Raw genomic sequence first — 23,780 nt, 5'->3', positions numbered from 1 at the left:
GGTATTTTGCCTAATTTCTCTCTTATTTCATATAAATTTATTCAGCTGGCTACCCACCATACCAGCTTTGCTTATTCTGTTGTCTATGTCCAGATTTAACCTGCCATCTTCACTAAAAACTGTGCCTAAATAGCTGAAATATTTTACTTATTCTATAGGAATCTTCATTCATAATGCAACTAAGTTTTCTCTGCTCCTGCCTATTTTCATCCACAGTTTTGGCCTATTTATTACTGATTTTCATGCAAAATTTTTACAGTTATTTAATTTAGTTAGTGAATCCTAGGTACTTGCACTAGATGTGTTTAGGAGTACCACATCTGCATAAAGCAAAAAGCTAAGTTTTATCCAATTTCCAAATTTTATTAATCACATGATTAAATTTGGTTAAGAAATGTCAGAATAATTTAACATTATTACTTTGTTGTTTTGTTCTTGAAGACCTAACAGCTACTCTTTATGTACTATTACAATACTATATTTTTATTTTTTTAAGCTACAAAAATATATAGATGCTGTAGAAGTAGTTATGAATCCTATTGTGGAGTCAGTTCGACCTTTTCAATCACCTAAAACTTGGGAGGATCTCAGGTAAAAATCTGATAATGTTAATCATGAACATTTAAATGAATATTATTATTGTTCAGTTTAGGTATATATATTTTCTCCTTCCTGTCCTTTCTTTGTGTGTGTGTGTATGTTATATTTAATTCAGAGTGTTATGTACATGTATACACCTAGTGAAATAATTAGCCGACATGAAATTGTGAGTAAACAGAAATGTAAAATTTAAAAATTTTTTACACTGAAGATAGCAAAGATAGTATAGTTGTCATTATGATGAAAATGAAGCTTATTTATTGAAAAGGATCGTTGTTGATTTGGTAATCTGAAAGTTTTTGATAGGTTATATTGAAATGTCTCCTGTCAATAGTATTTTGTGAAGGCACTAGAGGGCAGTGGTACTGAGATGTTCACTCTTGTAGCCTAAAATTTTGCACAGTTGTAGAGTATGTCAACTAATATTTATATGTAAAATTTTAATTTGGAGACCTGAAGTGACTTGAAAAAGTTTCGTGTTTGGTGTCTAGACAGGAGTTTCTGAATTATGTAGAAAACATAAATAAGAAATACAGAAAAATTATAAAATTGATAAAAATACACAGAAATATCCATAGCCTAACAAAAGTACTAATGGTCTATAGGTTTACAACCTTTTGTGGATGGGAATCACATAAAAAACAGTTGACTCTCATCCTATTAAACACTATTATAGCAGTCGAAGTGACTCAGAAGTTCTGACTAAAGACCTGTGCAATGCTAAAGGAAATTCACTATCGAAAACTATCCACTATAATAAACTGTTCCTTTGGCCAGTGTGAGTTTGCTCTAGTGGAAGTTGAATATATTTCCATTATCACCCAGAAACTTTTAACAAAATTGGCAAATCTCATGGCTATTGGATTCTGATGTGCAGTGTATGTGTGGTGGTGTGTGTGGGGAGGGTGATATGGTTTGAATGAAGGGATGAAGGAAAGTAAATAATATGTTTGTGACTGTTGGATTTTTTTTTAACCTAGAAATATAAACTTAAATTTTAAAAATTCAGATAATTTTTTTTTTTTTTCTTTTTAAATGCATGAGAACGCATACAGTTGTCAAGAAACACATTACACTTTATGTATTTGACTTTATTTTAAATTGTTGCTTTTATGACATTGGCATTGCACCCAAAGACAGGGCACTCACTTTGTTATGCCATCCTATTTGAACCAAAATCCTTCCACCTGCACTCATGCTATTGAGTTAAATGCAAATTGTTTATGTACTCTGTAATTGAGAAAAAATTGAGCTGAAACTTCCATTAGTCTCAAGAAATGGCAGGTTTGATAGACCCAAAAATTACTGTCTGTGATTTCCTTGTTTCTAATAATGCTCATTGTTTGAATTTTTTTTTTTCCTCCCTGTATAATTGTATAATCTAGTTTTTCTAAAGTTATAGTAACAGGGTTATTTATTAATTGATGCTGATTAACTAGCATAATCTACAGGTATTGTAAAGGAATGTCTAATACTATAAGGTGCACTCTCTAGAACTTATAACATTTAATTCTCACACAGCACCATTTTTTCAATTGATTACAGAATTAAGGATGGATTGACATATGACTAATAGCTCCCAAATATTGTACTTTGGATTCACTGAAACTATACATGTATGATATGGCCTTTGACAGGATACCACATGGAATTCTAATCAGTAAACTGCAACATATGGGAATGGATATAGGGTTGGTGAGATGGATAGGTAGGTGGTTGATAGAGAGATATCAGGGAGTAGTTTATTCAGGAGTAGAATCCAAAAGACGGTCTGTGACTAGTGGTGTGCCGCAGGGTTCTGTTCTTGGACCACTGCTGTTTAATTTGTTCATTAACGATATAGGGAAGGATCTAAGAGGATTGGTTCATTTGTTCGCTGATGATGCAAAGTTGGGTAGGGCAATAGTGAATGCAGAAGATGTCAAAATCTTGCAGGATGATTTCGATAGATTGGAGTTCTGGGCTAAGGAAAATGGATGTCAATTTAATGTGACAAAATGTAAGGTTATGCATTTGGGGTGAAAAGATTAGCAGCAGTATACCACATTGGTGGAACTGTACTTCAAGAGATTGATGAGGCCAGGGACTTGGGAGTGTTGGTGGATAGGGAGATGAAGTTTAGGGGACACATGGCTAAATCAGCTCATCAAATCACTTGGTTGCTGAAAAATACTTCGAAGAGCAGAGACAAGTTTTTGTGCCTCCGTACCAAGCCTTGATAAGACCTCTTCTCGACTACTGTGCCCAGATTTGGTCACCTAGGTTTCTTCTTGATGGGGAGGAGATGGAGAAGATCCAGAGGTGAGTGACCAAGATGATAGCAGGTCTATGGAAAACCTTATGAGAACAGGTTGAAGATTTGTGGGTTGCAGAAATTGGTTGATATGCGGAAAAGGGGAGATATGATTGAGACATTAGGGGACATCTATGGAAGCTGGGCAAGAGTGTGGTGGTTAGCAAGGATGTTAGAGCTGGGTTCTTTACTTTTAGAGTGGTAAATGAGTGGAATAAGCTGCAAGAGTCTGTTGTGGGTGCTATGACAGTGAATGAGTTCAAGGCAAGGTATGATAGATACTGTGAGAATGTCGAATAGTTGTGCGGGCATGATGTTTAGGGCCTCCCTCAATGAGTCTAAGGACTCCCTGGAGTTGCCCGTAATAATAGTAATGATGATGATACAACATAAGCTACATCATGCTGTATTAGTTCAAGTCAGCAATGTTGTCATATGGGACCTGGAATGAATCTATGAATGAAAATTCAGCTATCTGGAACATCACAGGAAACGAGGCCAATTGCAGGAAAGGAACTACAAAAATACATTTTTATTTTATTTAACAAAAATAGGTAACATTTATCAGCCATAAGGCCCGAATAAGTTGTGGTTATTGAAAAACCAGTTTTCGATTGTTACTACTTGCTTAGTTGACATTCATACTGATGTTCATGAAGTTGGGTACTCTGTCCTAGTTAATGAAACATGACTAAAAAGTTTACAAGCACCTGATGGCTTTTCAGTGTATTGAGATGCTTTTTTGATTTTTAAGTTACAAACAGAAGCTCAATGAAATTTTGTATCTGCATAGTGTAAAGTAGAATGTTTCTTTTCTCATTTTATGCAGTGTTGTGTAGGCCATGATAATTGTAAGTAGTAGTAGAGTAGAGATTTTAGTATAAAGAAATTAATGACCAGGAATGATGCATTGAAAAAAATTTATTTATTTTTAATAAGAATAAAGAGTATACATATTCATGCTTTTGCTATCCTTAAAAACATCCCATTAAGAAATGGCTTAGGATGGGGGATGAGGTCAATTCTTAAGATCCACAAAACAGTTATTTTTTTAAAAAAATCATCCAAGATTGAGAGCCCAGTCCAGCTGGTGAAATGGCTAGCATATGTGCTATGTGCAGGCTATTGTTTTGTATGGCCTCCACATAGCACATATGTCATATCAGATGTCATGCAAGATGAGACCCTAGTGTTTGATAAGACTGCCCTCTGAATGCATAACATCACTAGACTGAAATTTGGAGTTAAAAGGTATCTGTAAATTCTCACATGATTAACGTCATATTGTGTTCACTTTTACAAGTTATTAACTAGAATGAAAAATGTAAATGGTATTGTCATTGTTGACAAAATACTAAATTTCTTGTATGTAATCCCTTTAAGAAAAACATTTTGTATTATTCAAACTGGTGTCGCATGATTTGTGATGTTAGCATATCCTGATGTTGACATGACTCCAGGATGAGAATATTGAGAGACACATGTGTACTATGTGTAAGACTTGATATAAAAGCTTTCACATCAGGAAGCAGAGCATCTTGGGGCTTTTAGTCCTTTTTTCCCTGGGATCACCACACCACCATGTGAGGTTTGCTGTTGGTTGCTGAAGCATGAGGAGGTCAGCACAAGTCATCACTGAGAGATCAGCAAAGAAAGCAAACGATCATCAAACGGTCAAAGTCGCCATGTTGCTTATGAATGGAATTCGGAGGATAAAGAATATTGACGATGAAGACAAAGAAAATGGCAGGAATGAAAGGAACAGGCATACAGCCAGAAGAAAGGGAACATTATTGTGTAGACAGAGGAATAGAATAAGGACTGCCCTGAAAGAAGTATATGAAATTTAACTCGTAAGTACTTGGAAGGATATATCTATACTTCCAGGCAACTCATGTAATGTGTTCTTATTCCATATTCAATTGTGCTAATGTAAATATTTATGATCTATTTGAATAAGTATCTATTATAAGAGTAAGCATATTACTGTATGTAGCAAACAAAGTTAATGTAGAAATAAGCTCATTTTTGGTATGTTTGATAGTTTAATGAGTAAGAATGACTAGTACATTGTACTAAACTATATTTATAGGTTATGAGATAGAAATGTCAGAATTAAAGGAGAATTATGCTCAAGATATACTCACATGAAATTGTCTATGACTTGTAATTTATTTGTGTCCATGCTCATATGTACATCGAGCATTGTAAATAGATTTCTTGGTTTAATTAAATTAGTTTGTGAAACAGCACATTGAGGCTGATTTGTCAGGGCACTAATCCCCAAAACTATGAACCTGCATGTATCTTGCAAATGAGGAACAAGGTATCTATAATATGCTAAGTAAAAAGTTTAAGTCATGACTGATACAAGTCTACGTTGTCTTTGTTTAAGATTCTTACAAATCCACACTCAAAAAATAACTTGTGCGGTCATTAATCAAATAAATTTGTTAAATTACAGTGTATGTATGCAATAGTAAGAAAGCCAAAGTAGCAGATATAACAAAACATAGTGCAGATAAGACAAAGTGGATATATAACATATCCTCATGATAAGGCATTGATGAATTTCCCATCATACTATTCTCTGAAGGCACTTACTGAGATGTTCACTCTCATGGATTTTAAACCGTTGTTTACCCCCCCCCCCCCATGATGTTGAAGTGACTCCTCTATTGTTTAGATTCTGTCACCTCTCAGAAGCAGACAGCAGACCTTGCTTGGTTATCTCATAAGGTCTGACTGATCTTTTTGAAATGTGTAGTTAAACTTTTAAAAAGCCATATTAGATATATTGATTCTTTCAATGAAAATTCCTGAGATTTTATTGAAAAAGTCTCCACAATTCAGATGAATCATTCTGACATTTTGCTAGCTTGTATATAATTATGGCTATTTAAATATATACCAAGAGTAAGCCATTTCTTACTTAGAATTGTTCTTTCTACTAAATACATTAAAATTCTTCATGCATCATGGGAATGATCAATCTATCCCCATGACGGAATGATGGGGATGGATAGGAAACTGTTGATATGTATAAAAGAGTTTCTAAACAGATACCAAAAAATAGTATATGGAAGAGCACAATCCAAGAGAAGGCAGGTGACTAATGGTGTGCTGCAGGGCTCTGTGCTTGGACCACTGCTGCATAATTTGTACATAAATGATATAGGAAATAATTTGAATGGAGGTATTCAGTTGTTTGCTGATGATGCAAAGTTGGGTAGAGTAATAGTTAATCAAGGTGATGTAGGGAGCTTGCAGGATGATTTAAATAGGCTGACAATATGGGCAAAATGTAATGGATATTTGTTTAGCATGGAAAAGTGTAAAGTTGTGCATCTTGGGATACAAATATTACATGTTGTGTATCACATTGAAGGAACAGTACTCCAAGAAATTGATGAAGCCAGAGATTTGAGGATAGTAGTAGTAGATAGAGAGAGAGCTGAAATTTAGAGGACATATTGCTAAAGTAGTCAAGGTAGCTCACAAGATTGCTTGGTTATTGAAGAACATACTGACAAGCAGAGATAAGGAGAGTTGTCATTCTTCATTCCTCTTTATGAAGCCTTGATACGAACACATCTGGATTAGTTTGCTCAGGCCTGATAAGTTTCTTGGGAATAAGGAAGTAGTGGAGAGGATCCAGAGGCAAGTGACCAAAATGGTGAGTAGTCTGTGGAATGCTTCCTATGAGGATGGATTGAGGGATTGCGAAAGTTGGTTGATAGGCAAAAAATGGTCAGTATGATAGAAACATTTAAGTTGCTTAAAGGTTTTTATAGGATTGATGTAGGGAAAATGTTTCAGCACATGGCTAGAGCTCAGAACAAGAGGTAATCCCTGGAAGTTGAATAAGAGATTGGTTAGCAAGGACATGAAGACTACATTTTTTTTTGCTTGAAGAGTGGTGTAATAAATGGAATGGCTTGCTTGAGTCAGTTGTGAGTGCTTTGTTTGTTAATGGATCCAAGGAGAAGTATGATAGATGTTGTGTTGATAGTTTGGATCTCCCACGATGATTCTTAGGACTCCGTACAGGTGGCTGTGTAATAATAATATATCCTCAGGATGGCAGTAGGATCTCCATTGTAGCCACTGCATATATATATGATGAAGTTCCAAATGAGAGCTTTAATACAAGCCAAATTGAAACTACCTCCATTTCTAGATGTTTTAATGAGAAAAAAAAAGTTCCAGCGTATTACTTGATATCTGGAAGCCACATCGTGCTCATTTTGTCATGAGTATTCTCAAGGATAGCACTCATAAAAAGAAGAACCTGATAGTTTGATTGTTTAACTTTTCTATTCAACAAATTCCTTCAAAAGAGTTATCAAAAAATAAATAAATAAATAAATAAATAAAATAATAATAATTCTTCCAAAATTGTTATATATCGAGAAGTCTGCATGTTGTGTTAGAAATATCAGCTATTCATATCGTTACTGTATGTTGCTAGGGGTTTTCTGATTGTAACATCTGTATCAACACTAAATATGAGGCTGATCTTCTTGAATGGCAGGCAGTCTCAAGTAGAGTGATGTGGGAAAATATCAGAATGAGGAACTGGACAATGAGACTTGTTTGTGCCTATGGTCCCACAGAAGGTTTTACTAAGATAGAAGTGGAGGAATTTTTTGAGGATTTAGAGAAAGCATCTGACACAATGAAAAAGGAAAAGTTGGTCCTTGTTGGGGATCTAAATAGCAGAGTAGGAAATGGTTGTCAGACATACAAAAATTTAATGGGAAAATTTGAAGAAAAGAGCAAAGTTAATAATAATGGCAAATATTTGTTGGATTTCTGCTCAGGACATGGACTGTTGAAAATTTATTTTTCACTTGGTTAGAGTATAATAAATTTAGTTTAATCCTTTATCCAAGTGTGAGCAAACAAAGTTTGCGCCTGAAAGTATCTTCAGGACTGGGGTAAAATGGTGCAACTCGTTGCAAAGGCGGAGCAAGCTACCAACACTCCTGTCTCAATATCTCCTATAATGCAAAACACATCTCCTTGCGGATATGTCTAATGTTATGCATTAAGGGAAGAGCCACTATCCAGACTAGTTTCGACCTTTATTGAGGTCTCTTCAGTGGGAGCAAACTTAGTTTGCTCACACTTGGATAAAGGATTAAACTAAATTTATTATACTCTAACCAAGTGAAAAATAAATTTTCAACATCTTTCTCTAAATCCAGAGTAATTTATTAAAAAAGGGGTGGCACACCATTTGGCAACTCCTATAGGTAGAGATGACCTGCTAAAGCTTCTGCCTGGTATCTCAACTTGGGCCTGGCTCCCACTGAAGAGACCTCAATAAAGGTTGAAACTAGTCTGGGTAGTGGCCCTTCCCTTAATGCATAACATTAGACATATCTGCAAGGAGATGTGTTTTACATTATAGGAGATACTGAGACAGGAGTGTTGGTAACTTGCTCCACCTTTGCAACGAGTTGCCCTGGTGTTGTACCACCTTACACCAGTCCTGAAGATACTTTCAGGTGCAAACTTTGTTTGCTCACACTTGGATAAAGGATTAAACTAAATTTATTAGGAGATGGACTGGTTATTACTAACACCATGTTTCAACATAAAAACGTGCAAAAATTCACATGGAGAGAAGAGGCAAGAAATAAGAAAAGTCTCATTGACTATGTTATTGTTGATAGTGATGTTTTCTTCCTTGTGCAGGACACAGGACACAAGAGTGTACAGAGGATTTGAAATTGGAAGTGATCACTATTTAGTCTTGAGCAGGATAAAATTGAATTTCATATTGAAAAGAATAACATGTAAGAAAGTTTTAAAGCAAATTAAAGTTGAGCAGCTCTCAGATGTGAAGTGTAGACTAAAATACACAAAGATTATTGAAGAAAAAAATGAAAGAGTTTGAGAAGAGGAACCAAACTTGAGAGATTCAGTGATAAGCCTTGAAGAAAACCCTGATTGATTCTGCTAGAGAGGCATGTGGTGAAGTTGTCTGCAATGATAGAAAAATTAGAACTCCATGGTGTATGCAGGAAGTTAAAGAGGCAGTGAAGGAAAAGAAGAAGGCATATTAAAAGTTCCTGTCAAATAAGTCAGCTTGTGCTCTTTGAGAATACAACGACAAATGTAAGAAAGCTAAACAGTGTGTAAAACTAGCTAAAAAAGTCATAGGAGGACTTTGGCAAGAACATAGAAAATAAATATCAAGAAGGTGGTAAGATATTCTGGAGGTTGTTGAAGGAACTTAGAAATGGAGGAAAGAGTGCTGTAAAAGGTGTTAGAGATGATAAACGTGACATGAAAATGGGAGAAAAAGATATCCTTGAAGTATGGAGTAATTACTTCGAGAAATTGCTAAATGAAACAAGCAGTGAAAGCATAGTGGTAAAAAACACTCAGTAGGCATACAGTCAGGAATACATGTCCATACTTGAAGTAGAAAAAGCCATCAAAGGCTTAAAGTGTGGAAAGGCAGCAGGAGTAGATGATATTTGACCAGAAATGCTGAAGTATGGTGGTATAAAAATCTTGCAGTGGCTGCATTGCGTAGTTCAGAAGGCCTGGAAAGTGGGATGAATTCCCAATGATTGGAGTGGAGCTCTCATAGTACCCACATATAAAAAAGCGAAATAAAACTGAATGTGAGAATTATGGAGGTATTTCCCTATCGAGTGTTCCTGGTAAGATATATGCAAGTATACTTGAGAAACGGTTGAGAAGAATTGTAGAAGAAAAGCTTGGTGAAGAACAAGCTGGATTCTGGCCAAATAGAGGCTGTCAGGATCAGATCTTCACTTTACGACAAATAGTTGAGAAAGCATGGGAATATAACAAAGATCTCTATTTGAGTTTTGTAGATCTGGAAAAGGTATGATAAGGTGCCAAGAGAGAAGCTTTTCAATATGGTACAGTTATAGGGGTCAAAGGGGTATCAAGCAATACTTTAATCTTTATTTGAGTTGTAAGTCAGCAGTTAGAATTGAAGGAAGTACAGGAAGGTGGTTTAATGTTAAATCTGGTGTGAGCAAGGATGTACGTTATCCCCTCTGTTATTCATTATCTATACGGATCACATTATGAAGGAAAGTGGTATTGAACATGATAACAAAATTGGAGATGTTAATGTCAACTCTTTGCTTTATGCAGACGATGTTATACTTATCAATAAATCTGCTACGAGTCTGCAAGATTCCTTGACTAAATTGAATAGCTGTTGTAATAGATATGGTATGAAGGTTAGCAATAAAAAGACAAAGACAATGAAAATAGGCAGAATCATTGAAAATGTCAACTGTGTTGTGAATGGAGAACCTGTGGAACAAGTGAAACATTTCAGCTACTTAGGCACGATTTTTACTGAAGATGGTAAAATAAATATAGAAATAGACAACAGAATCAGCAAAGCTGGTATGGTAGGAAGTCAATTGAATAAATTCATATGGAATAAGAGAGAAATTAGTCAGAACACTAAATTAGCTGTATACAAGACAGTGTTCAAACCAGTTTTTAACTTATGGATCTGAGAGCTGGGTTAGAAGTAAAACACTTGACCAAAGACTAGAGACCGCAGATATGAGAGCCCTGAGAAAGATTAAGAGACGTGAATAGATGGCATCAATGGCAATATCATATTAAAAACGAGGATATTATGAAAGAACTTGATATTGTCCGCAACCAGGAATGCATTAGCAGAGCTAATCTCAAGTGATATGGTCACTTAAGCAAAATGGGAGAGGAAAGATTAGCAAAACAAGTGTTCTCTGCCAGGTTGGCAGGAAAAAGACCCAGAGAAAGACCAAGATATAGGTGTATTGATACAGTAAAAAGTGTCTTAGACAATAGAAATATAAGATCTGATAATGTTGGAGTCTTGACAATTAACAGACTGATCTGGAGGAAAATTGTAGATAGGAAGTTAGTAATGATGTAATTTTTTCATGTAGTACTATCATATCCTGTGCTCCCCTTGAGGGTACATGGCAGGATTTTGATGATGATGATGACATCTGTATCAAAAATAGTAGACATCAGAACTTCCTCTAAAGCCTTTTATGGGCTCCTAATGGTTCCTTTCCAAGATTATCCATAGGTCAAATGATCTTCTGCCTCTTCTTCTAAGGCTTATTTGGAAGAGTTTTAAAATCTAAGATGAGCATTCTAGTAACATTACCTACAAAAACATAGATAAACCAGGTCTTATTTCTCATGTCTTCACAGAATACTATGGTGAAGGACTGAATCTTGAGGATAACCTAACTTTTCATAGTCTAGTGAGGTTATTATTATTATTATTACCGGCAGCTCCAAGGAATCCTTAGACTCATCGAGGGAGGCCCAAAATCATGTCAATAACAACTATTCAACATTCACACAGTATCTATCATACTTCACTTTGAACTCATTTACAGTCATGGCACCCACAACAGACTCTGGCAGCTTATTCCACTCATTTACCACTCTCCAAGTAAAAAACTTTGCTCTAACATCCTTGCTAACCAGACTCTTACCAAGCTTCCATGGATGGCCTCTAGTCCTCCCACTACCAGTCCTATTGTCAAAAATATCTTCTGAATTAATCTTATAGAAACCCTTCAGTAATTTGAATGTCTCAATCATATCACCCCTTTTCCGCTTATCAACCAATTTCTGCAGCCCACAAATCTTCAAACTGTTCTCATAAGGTTCATTCCATAGTCCTGCTGTTATCTTGGTCACTCGTCTCTGGATCCTCTCCACCTCCTCCTCCTCCCCATCGACAAGAAACCATGGTGGTCATATCTGGGCACAGTAGTCTAGATGGAGTCTTATTAAGGCTTGATACAGAGGAACAATAACCTGTTTGTCTCTGCTTGTTAAAGTGTTTTTCAGCAACCAAGTGATTTGATGAGCTGATTTTGCCACTTTGGCGATGTGTCCTCTAAACTTCAACTCCCTATCCACCAACATTCCCAAATCCCCGGCCTCGTCAATCTCCTGGAGTACAGTTCCACCAATGTGATATACTGCTGCTAATCTTTTCACCCCAAAATGCAAAACCTTACATTTTTCCACATTAAATTGACATCCATTCTCCTTAGCCCAGTCCTCCAAACTTTCCAAATCATCCTGCAAAATTTTGACATCCTGAGCATTCACTATTGCAGTACCTAACTTTGCATCATCTGCAAACAGATGCACGGTTCCTCTCAGATCCTTTCCTATATCGTTAATGAACAAATTAAATAGTAGTGGTCCAAGAACAGAATTCTACGCGCACACCACTAGTCACAGGCCATCTTTTGGACTCTACTCCTGAATAAACCACTCTGTGATATCTCTACATCAACCACCCTCCTATCCATCTCACCAACCCTATATCCATTCTCATATGCTATAATTTACTGATTAGAATTCCATGTGGTATCCTATCAAAGGCTTTAGCAAGGTCCTTTAGAATCACTGTAAACCCATTACCCTTATCCAGTTCAGCCATCACTGTGTTATAGAATGTGAGCAAGTTACTGAAGAATGATCAACCCTTCACAAAACCATGCTGTCCCTCATACAGTATCCCATTTTCATCTATCCAATCTTGTATTTTCCTCTTGACTATTTTCTCCAAGACCTTGACAACAATTCCTGATATGCTGATCGGCCAGTAATTTTCAACAGCAGTCTGGGAACCTCCTTTATGCAGTGGAACTATTTTCTCATCTTTCCACCCCCTTGGGACTAACCCAGACCCGAGACTCAAATTAAACAAAATGGTCAAAGCCACTGGCAATTCTTTAGCCGCTTGTCGTACGACACGAGCTGGTATACCATCCAATTCCACAGATGAATTGACATTGAGGTTTTGTAATAAACTATTCACCTCCACTTCATTCACCACAATACCCGTATAAGCTGTTGGTTCATTCATTTCTGCATGGATGATATATACTCTTGCGAAGTGCTCGCTCAATATTCAACTATATCAACTAATTCGGTTACCTCCCTACCATTGACATTCTTTAAAATCAATCTGCCGCATACATTTTTTCTTTTACTAGCAACATATCGAAAAAACTGTTTAGGATTCTCTTTAACCTACATGGCTAATGTTCTTTCATAATCCGCTTTTGCTTTTCTTACCGCACTTGTTTCCCTTCTGGGCTGAGCTTTATACCGTTCATGTGCCTGCAGGTCACCTTTCTCTTTAAATTCCCTCCACAATTGTTTCTTTTTTTTTTTTGCAGCTCAAGCTTAATGGTGTTATTCATCCATTTTATTCCTACTTGATTTATTATTCAGAGACTCTAGGTATACAGTCAGCCTTTGCCTCCTGCAACTTCTTAACCGCCTTCCATGCACTATCAACATCCAACCCTTGCAGTTTTACATGCCATGGCACTGAAGCAATCAAACTCCTAAGCTTGTCATACTTACCAGCCCGATAATTCCACATGTACCCTGTCTTAATTGTAAATTCCACACCTTTAGCCACCTCCCAAGTCAAGACCCTATGATCACTCTCAGCAATTGGTGGCAATGTGGTCATTGCCACCAATTGCTGAGAGTGATCATAGGGTCTTGACTTGGGAGGTGGCTAAAGGTGTGGGATTTACAGTCAAATCCTCAGATGCAATTACTAGGTCAAGCACTCTCTGACTCCTAGTATTTTCCATTACATGCTGTCGCGGATAGTTATCCCTTAATAACTGCATAAAATCCAATTCCTTCCTTCCATGTGTCCTCTCCTCCCTCCAATCAGTGCTACCCTAGTTGAAATCTCCCATAATAATTATGCTCCTTCCACTCATTTCTTCTATTTGCTTATGCATACTATCTCCACCATCTTTTTCATCACCTGGTCTATAGCAGCACCCGATTGTATATTTTTTTCTGCTAGCCTCAATCTCACACCAAATGGCCTCAAATGTGCTCTTTTCGCTATCCTGCAATTCAACTTCTATTCTCCTTGGCTGCAGCTCATCAGCTATCATCAATAATACTCCTCCCCCATTTTATTCTCCCTGTCATTCCTGAACCCACTATACCCCTTATATTCAATTCCGCTAGCTATATCATCTTTGGTCAGCCATGTTTCACTAATGCCAATAACCTGTGGTCTGGAAATGCCAACCAAGGCCAAAAATTCTTCCTTCTTGTTCCTAATACTCCTACTAGCATTAGTATACATGAATCGCAGACCCCCCCATTGTAATATATTCTGTGTCTTCTAGTATTCTATCTATCTTACTTCCTTACTTAGTATTACTTCTTGCCCCCCCCCCCCCTTTTTTTTTTTTTTTTCTTCTTCTGCTGCTGCTGCTAGATAGAACACGTTTTTAAGATCTATCTGGCATGGAAATCCCTGAGCAATTTGTACACAAATCAATTAAGAAATTTGTTTAAATTCAGACTGCACCACTTAATTGATCTAATTTATATTAACAGCCAGGGCGAGAAGAAGACAAAATGTAATCTTACACTTCTACACAAATATCCAAAAGTGCAAGTCGTGGTTCGCTGTTATAATTTACTCCCGCAGGTTCATTAATTATTTTTGGGATAGTGCATTAGCTTAGGAATTAGAATCAGACAATTTTAAAAAATCAAAACATATTTATTTTGACTTCAAAGAATGATTAAATACTAACTTAAACAAAATGCACCATATATCACACATTAACTCACTATCTGAACATCATAGATTATAACACTTTTACTAGCAAAATTACTCAGTCTTACTTATCACAGAATATCCTCTATGGGACAGATATAACTCATAAGCATACACAGTTGTTATAAGAATGTTATCACAGTTAATTCTCTTCCATTACATTGTCTTCTTAATTAAGGCTAATTCAGATATTGTATCAAGCATCCCGAGAATCAGATAACATTAACAAAACAAGTTCTTCAAAAAAAGCAAGACATTCAGTTCACATATAGCCGCCAGTTAACAATTAGTCTCTTTCTTTCTATTTATGATTACTAGACACAATCGTATCGCATACTGCAAAAGAAAACGAGGGCTTACTTGTTTACAATTTCCCGAGAGAAAAGTTCGATTCCTTAATGATACACATGAACACTTCTATTGGGTCAAATCTTCGATAGTCTTCCTTCAAATTATGCACTGGAGTTCTGCCATGGCTATCTGCAGCCTAGAGCGAGCGGGCGGCAAAAGTACATCAGGCATTGGCGGCGGGAAAAACAACCATCCTTCAACTCCGAAAGGAGCCCTCGTAGGTGCTGTGCTAAAGTCCAGGAAAGGTCAGCCACAGGTCGAAAAAAGCCCTGAACCACGTGCTGTATTGCCCTTTTATTCAAATCACAGTTCTTTGTTCTCAATTTGGAATATTCCAGGATTAGCCACGAGCAATGAATGAACTTACGTCATCGCAGGCCGTTTGACCTTACAATCCTTTTGGCGCTTGGCGCTAATCCGACTTATGTCTTTTTAAGCTCTTAGTAACATTTCTTTAGTGTAGGTGCACTTTTAGCAGCATATATATCTTTACAATTCTTTTATTATTGCAACTACTTAGCACATTCTTATATTTTATTATTCTAGACAAAATTCTAATTGTAAAATAATTAATAAAAATTCGTTAAACAAAACTTATTTCTCGCAATATTTTGCACCATCCCTACCTTGATGCCTTATACTAACTATCCCATTCTGATTTGTTGTCCTTCTTATTCACTCGGGCATATTATATTCATTCATACACCGAACTGCCTAAATTATAAATTCACATGGAAGTCTAATCAAACACTAAGTCCTCATCTTGCATGACAATGCTAGGCATTCATGCATTTATGCAATGCATGAGATTTTTCATACACTGGCAGTCACATGCAACCAGTAGAAAATAGTGGGCAACACATAGGTATTCTAGAGACATTTTACATGTTTGACTGTGCTCTCATCCTTGGATTGTTTTTTAAAAATCTGTTTTATAGATCTTTAGAGTCTCGCAAATGAAATGTGACCCACCCGTTTTTTTTTTGTTTTTTTTTCAATAAATTAATTCCCAGTATCTCATTTATTTACTATAGAACTTGGGCATTGCTAAAAAATGAAAACAAGTGATTTCTTTATGCATGGGTGTTTCACTTATTTAATTATTATACAACAAACAAAATGAAAGCAAGTCTCTCAATTCTAACTCTTCTTCTAATTTCTGTTCAGTCTTCGTATATTGAAAACACACAAACTCCACAGCAGGATGAAACACCTTAAGCCCCCCACCACCACCACACACACACACACATACAGTGGGGATGCTTAAGGATGAAAGCTGTATAATTGGGAGGAGACCTCCACATAGCCTTTTAAGGAAGAACCGACTGGGGGCTTAAAACCGACTGACCTAAAATCCTCACTTTCTCGTGGTGCACTCTGTTAAGTATCTACCTGAATACTAAACAAATGAGGATGGTCTTGCTATTTGGGATTTAGCCATCCAAATTGTATTCTTTAAGGTCTTCCATATATCAGGTAGGATTAAACCTTGATTCCTGTTGAAGTTTTTTGTGGAATGGGTGACTGTAACTGCTACTTTGAAGATTCTGGAACGGTAGTTTTCCTTCTATATAAGGCATATAACTTTTATTCCATTCAATAATGTAGTTGGTTGTAGAGAAGTGGGAAGAAAAGCCAGATATATCTTGTCTGTTATTTCTTACATAACCGATGTGTTCCCTTTGTCTCATTTCTAAGCTTCTAGATGTCTGACCAATGTAACTAAGACCACAGGAACAAGGGATGTTGTAAACTCCAGCATACTTGTAGACAGGATGGAAGTCTTTTGGTGATCTTAGAAATTTCTGAATATTTTAAACTGGCTTGAAGGTCACTCTAATATTGTGTGGTTTTAGGAGGAGAGCCAGTTTTTTGGAAATGGTACCAGCGTATGGAATAGTTATAGTGGTGATATATTGGGTGACATCATGTTGTCTTTATGGTATGTCAGAGAAGAGAATCTTGTTGACGAGTCTTCTAGGGTAGCCATTTAAGGATAGGTCGTTGGATATTGTAGTCAATTCTTCTTGTAGATCATTTTGGCCCGTAGTAAACTATATAGCTCTTTTCTTTAGCATATGAATAATGCTAAGTTTTTTGGAGATGTGGTGTGATGAGCTGAAGTGTAGATAACGTTATTAGTGTTGCTAACCACTTGCTGCTTGGAGTTTTTGCAACTGATGCCCCTAATCTTCAAACCCTCACAATGGAGGTGTCACAAATTAAGATCTTAAAATTGCAAAATGTGAAGAAGCTGAGGAACCTTCACTCAAAAGGACTTGACAGTTGTTTTGGGAAAATTTGGAGAAAAGTGCAAATCTAATAATAATTTTAAAGGTCTGCTGGATTTCTGGTCAGGACATGGATTAGTTATTACTAACACCATGTTCTAACATAAAAATATGCACCAATTCACATGGAGAGAAGATGTAAGAAATATGAAAAGTCTATGACTATGTTATAGTTGATAGGAATGTTTTTTACCCACTGGTATGAGACACAAGATTATACAGAGGATTTGAAATAGGACGTGATCACTATTTAGTTTTGAGGAGGTAAAATTAAATTTAATATTGAAAAGAAGAGTGTATAAGAAAGTTTTAAAATGAATCAAAGTTGGCAGCTTTCAGAGGTGAACTGTTTATTCAAATAAGCAAATATCATTGAAGAAAAAAATGAAAGAGTTTGAAAACAAGAAACTAAACTTTGGAGATTCATTGGCAAACCCTGAAGAAAACATTGATTGATTCAGCCAGAGAGGCATATGGTGAGGTTGTCTATAAGGGTAGAAAAAATCAGAACTCCATGGCGGACTCGAAGTTAAAGAGGCAGTCAAGTAAAAGAAGAAAGCATATCGAAAATTCTTGGTAAGTAAGTCAGCTTGTGCTCTTAGCGAATACAGAAAAAATTGTAATAAAGCAAAGCACTGTGCAAAACTAGCTACACAAAAGTTATAAGACTTTGGTAAGAGCCTAGAAAATAAATATTAGGAAGGGGAATGAAAACTGAAGATATAGATATTCCAGATGTCTGGAGTAATTACTGTGAAAGTCTTTTAAATGAAACAAGCAGTGTCAGCATGGTGGTAAAAAAAACTCTCATCAGGAATACACATCCATACTTGAAGTAGAAAAAGCCAGCAAAAACCTGAAATGTTGCAAGGCAGCTGGAGTAGATGAAATTCAACCAGAAATGCCAGTATGGAGGTATAAAAGTTTTACAGTAGTTGCATTGCATAATTCAGAAGGCCTGGTCAGATGGGGCAAATTCTGAATGATTGCAGCAGAACTCTCTCTATATATAAAGGGAAACAAAACTGAATGTGAGAATTACAGGGGTATTTCGCTACTGGGTATTCCTGCTAAGATTTATGCAAGAATACTTGAGAAACAGCTAAGAAGAATTGTTTAACGGAAGCTTGGTGAAGAACAAGCTGAATTCAGGCCAAATATAGGTTGTCAGCATCAGATTTTCACTTTAAGACAAATAGTTGAGAAATCTTGGGAATATAACAAGGTTTTGTATTCAAGTTTTGTTGATCCTCACAGAATCCAGTTCTTAGAACATCTGAAAAAAAAAAAAAAAGGAAAAAAAAGAAAAGGCAGATGACAATGTGCCAAAAGGAAAGTTCTTCAAAATGCTACAGTTATATGGTGTAAATGGGACATTATATTGAGCAATACATAGTCTCTATTTGAGCAGTAAGTAGGCTGTTTAAATTGAAGGAGGTACAGGAAGATGGTTTGATGTTAAATTAGATATGCAACAAGGTTGTACATTTTCTCCACTGTTATTCCTAATCTGTATGGATCACATTATGAATGAAAGTAATATCAATCTGATATCAAATTTGGTGCTGTTAATCTTAGCTTCTTACTTTATGCAGATGATGTTATACTTCTGAATAAATCCAGCACAAGTCTGCAAGGCTCCCTGACTAAGTGTTGTAATAAATTTGGTATAAAAATCAGCAATAAAAAGACAATGAAAATAGGCAGAAACATTGAAATCCTCAACTGTATCCTGAATGGTGAACCTATAGAACAGTAAAATGTTTCAGCTATTTAGGCACAATTTTTAGTGAAGATGGTAAAACAAATATAGAAATAGATAGTAGACTTAGTAAAGCTAGTATGTCAGCTGAATAAATTTGTATGGAATAAGAAAGAAATTAGTCAAAACATTAAATTAGCTGTATACAAGACAGTGTTCAAACCAATTTTAACTTATGGAACTGAAAGCTGGGTTACAAATAAAAATTGATGAAAGATTGGAGACCTCTGATATGAGAGTTCTGAGAAAAATTAGCACAGTAAACATGTGGCATCAATGGCAGTGTCATATTAAAAATGAGGATATTAGAAATGAACTTGCTATTGTTAGTATTCAGGGGTGTGTTAGTAGAGCCAGGTGGTATGTCACTTAAAAACAGAACTTTAGAAGAAAAATTAGCAAAACAAGTGTTCTTTCCCAGGTTGGTGGGGGAAAAGGCCTAGAGGAAGACAAAGATATAGTAAAAAGTGCCTTAAAAGACAGAAATATAAGATTTCATAATGTTGGGTTCTTCACAGATAATAGATATAATAGGTTAATTTTGAGGAAAATTGTTGATTGAAAGTTTTTAATAGTGTAACTTTTTTATGTAAAGTTGTTATAATTATCCTGTACACCCCCTTAGGGCCCCTATCAGGAATTTGCTCAGTAATGTTCAATATTTTCACTTCCTCACATGCTCAAAAATACAGTAGAACAATTTCCACTTCAGTTAAAACTTCTGTGTTGCCATTATCGCTTTCAGAGCTGTGCTTAAAACAATAGTTCTTTTCATAGTGTAGGGAAATTTAATTAATTAATTTCATAAAACAGCCAGAATTTGTAACAGTACTCTGATTTCACAAGAATTCTGCACCGAGGTTAGTTAATCACTTCTAAACATATAGCGGTCAAATCACTGACAAACCACAATGTATTGTGGATACATTGTGGTTGGTTGGTGAATTTAGCGCTCCTGTAAAATTGGTGATTTTTGTCTGTTTTATTGTGTTTTACTTAGAAAAATTAGTGTTTTTATAGTATATTAGTGTAAATTTTAATGTTTTTGGTCTATTTAATATTTTATAACACTTTTATTAAGATATTTCAAAAATAAGTATAAGTTTAAAATGGCACCAAAAACACACAAGAAAAGTAATGCTAAAAAAAGAGCACTGCAGGCGAGAAGAAGAAGAAGACCAACCCCACTAACAGGGGTAATGAAAATAAATTAACCTTCAAAATAGCAAAATTTAAGCAGATCATCAGAGAAATGATGCGAGTATTAAAAAAAAGTTTGAGGGATGTTTAAATGAGCATAGGGAGAAAATGAAAATTAAACAAAAAATTAAGAAACAATAAAGCATGGAAACAGATAATTGGTATCGTGACTCTATAATAAAACATGCTATTGATGAGCGAGTTATAACTTTGAGAGTTTTCCCGGAGTGAAAAGTAAGAATATAAAAGAAGGAATTAAAAAACAGAAAAGAAAAGTGAATGAGATTGTAATTGTAGTAGGTACTAACGACTTAATTAGCGATAAGTTCAGTATGCGAGAGGACATGAAAGGGTTGTTGCAAGAGTGAAGAGTGAGTAAGTGAAAATACTTCTAATTTTTACCTCTATGTTAATGAATTAAGAAGGGCTATGATGGCAAACAATTTGATGCATAGGCTGTGTAGAAGAAATGGATGCAAGTTTTTTTTGTGCGTGTGTGGACTGAGATGGAGAGAAGATTGGATTTGTATAAGAAGGAAGGCCTACACCTGCATGCGTTTGGTATCAGGAATCTAGAAAAACTAATAACTAGTATGAGACCTAACACAGAGAATCAAGGAAACTAAATTATAAAAAGGATGAATGGTGAGAATGTGAGTGTAAGAGCGACAGTGTTATATAACTGTGTTAATGATGGTAATGGGCTTTGTCATGGAAATGTCGATGAGGAGAGAACGATTTCGACTTTGTGTTTGTCTGGTTTGGACCTATGAAATGTGTGCAAAAATGTCTACATGTATAAGGCACTAGAGAAGAATAGAGGTCTGCAAGTTGTTCATCTGTGTTATGCAGACTGCAGACAAGAGTATACAAAAGAACATGCAGGTAGATTATTATGTGTGTAGATGAATGGTAGGTGTATCAGAAACAAACGGGTAGAGTTTGTTGCCTTAGTCAATATGTTAGAACCTCAGATTGTAGGCATTAGTGAGACCTAGCTATCAGAATCAGACATACTAACTGGTATTGAAGATAAAGGATACACTATTTTTAGGGATGATAGAGAGGACAGGAGAGTAGGTGGCATGCTGCTAATGATATCAGATTACTTGAATCCAGTTAGAGTAGAGACCTAGGATTGTAGTACTACTACTACTAACAGTATTTCTGGGAGGTGGAATCTAACAAGGTCAATTACATATTGGGGTGTTTTATAGACCTGGTGGATTGGTTGCTAGTGATGAAGAAATGCATCATCAAATAGACAAGATGAGTGCAAAAAGAGTAATCATAATGGGAGACTTTAATTATCTAAATATTGATTGGGTAGCAATAGAATCTCATGAGAAGAATGAAAATGCATTTGAGCTATTGTTGGACAACTACCTCAAGCAGCATGTGACAGAAGGAACTCGAGGTCAAAGAGTGTTAGATTTGATTATAATGTCAGAGGGCATTTCAGTTAAAGATGTAACTATTCTGCCTCCTGTTGGTGACAGTGACGATGCGGTACTCACTTGGGAAGTGACTAAGTTTATGAATGTTCAGAAAAAGTTACATGCTGAACTACAGAGCAGGAAATTATGATCAATGGAGGAGTATATCAAGTTCAGTGGAATGGGATAGGAAGAATATCGACAGAGTAGAGTCGATATTCGACAGTGCATGGGAAGTATTTAAACGATATTTAAATAATGCAGTATCAGAGTCTGTCCCGAGAGTTCGAAGAATAAATAGGGTAGGAGTCAAATGGATGTGTAATCTTATTAAGCAAAAGATTCGTAAGAAAAGGATGATCCGGAAGGAATACAGCGTTCATCAGGATGATGTCCATTATGAAAACTATAAGCAGCAGGTTAGAATAGTCACAACTGTTGTATGGAAAGCAAAGTGTGAGCATGAAAAGAAACTTGCTCTGTGTGTTCAAGAGAACCCACAAGAATTCTATCGATATGCTGCAAGTAAAAGAAAGAATGTAATGAATTTTGTTTAATCCTTTATCCAAGTGTAAGCAAACAAAGTTTGCACCTGAAGTATCTTCAGGACTGAGGGAACTCGTGGTAAAGGTGAACCAAGCTCTCATCATTCCCTGTTTTAATATCTCCCATAATGCAAAGCACATCTCCTTGTGAACATGTATAATGCTATGAATTAAGGGAAGGGCCACTACCCAGACCCGTTTCGATCTTTATTGAGGTCTCGTCAGTGGGAGCCAGACCCAGAGGTGGTGATACTAAGGTGGAAGCAATGGAGAAGTCATATTTACCTATTTGAGTTGCCAGTAGGTGTCTTTCCTTATTATTAAATTACTCTGGATTTAGAGAAAGCTGTTGGAAGTTTTTTCCCACTTGGTTAAACTATAATAAATTTAGTTTAATCCTTTATCCAAGTGTAAGCAAACAAAATTTGTGGCTGAAATATCTTCAGGACTGAGACAACTCGTAGTAAAGATGGACCAAGCTCTCATCATTTCTTGTCTTAATATCTCCAATAATGCAAAGCACATCTCCTTGTGAACATGTATAATGCTATGAATTAAGGGAAGGGCTACCCAGACCGGTTTCGACCTTTATTGAGGTCTCGTCGGTGGGAGCCAGACCCAGAGGTGGTGGTACTAAGGTGGAAGCAGGAGAAGTCATATTTACCTACTCAAGTTACCAAAAGGTGTCTCACCTTATTATTAAATTACTCTGGATTTAGAGAAAGATGTTGGAGACAAGGAGTGATGAGAGCTGGTCCACCTTTACCATGACTTGCCTCAGTCCTGAAGATACTTCAGGCGCAAACTTTGTTTGCTTACACTTGGGTAAAGGATTAAACTAAATTTATTATAGTCTTACCTAGTGGGAAAAAACCTCCTACATCTTTCTCTAAATCCAGAGTAATTTAATAATAAGGTGAGACACCTTCTGGCAACTTGTATAGATAAATATGACTTCTCCATTGCTTCCACCTTAGTATCACCACCTCTAGATCTGGCTCCCACTGACGAGACCTCAATAAAGGTCGAAACCGGTATGGGTAGTGGCCCTTCCCATAACGCATAGCATTATACATTCCACAAGGAGATGTGCTTTGCATTATGGGAGATACTGAGATAAGGAGTGATGAGAGCTTGGTCCACCTTTACCACGAGTCCTCAGTCCTGAAGATATTTCAGGTGCAAACTTTGTTTGCTTACACTTGGATAAAGGATTAAACTGAATTTATTATAGTCTAACCAAGTGGGAAAAAACTTCCAAAAAAGAAAGAATGAATATGAAAGAATAACTCTTCTAAATATAGATGGCGCAGAGGGTTACGGATGCAGAAGAGGTTGTTCAACTAATGAGTGCCCATTTTGATAAAAAAAACCAATCAACCTGGTGTATACGACATTGAGTTCTGCTACCTCTTTACTAGATGAAGAAATGCAGGTGAATGATGCGATATCAGCACATGTGCTAAGAGAGTGTTCAGTTGAACTGGCCATTCCTTTGACGAGGCTGTTTAATGAGTCTCAGAACAGGGAAGATTCCACTGGAATGGAAGGAATGTGTGGTAATTCCATTGCATAAGGGTGGTACAAAGACCGTTGTATCCAACTATTGACCAATTAGTATCTCAGGAGTGGTTGGGAAGATTTTGAAAAAATTGCTT

General features: G+C 36.3%; 1 protein-coding gene across 1 annotated transcript in view; it reads left to right on the top strand.

Annotated features, from left to right (window-relative positions):
• The window catches only part of tho2 (THO complex subunit 2-like protein), a 779,097-nt gene that overhangs the window by 358,839 nt on the left and 396,478 nt on the right, over positions 1-23,780 (top strand). The window contains exon 23 of the mRNA XM_090391861.1: positions 497-591. Within this exon, the coding sequence (XP_090247987.1) occupies positions 497-591 (95 nt within the window). The remainder of the gene's footprint in view (positions 1-496; positions 592-23,780) is intronic.

This window comes from Typopeltis vanoorti, chromosome 4 (assembly GCF_054136105.1).
Source record: "Typopeltis vanoorti isolate ZY-2024b chromosome 4, IOZ_Tvanoo_1.0, whole genome shotgun sequence".
Lineage (NCBI taxonomy): Eukaryota > Metazoa > Arthropoda > Arachnida > Uropygi > Thelyphonidae > Typopeltis > Typopeltis vanoorti.
Note: the sequence above shows the minus strand (reverse complement) of the source record. Positions and strands in the feature narration are given on the sequence as shown.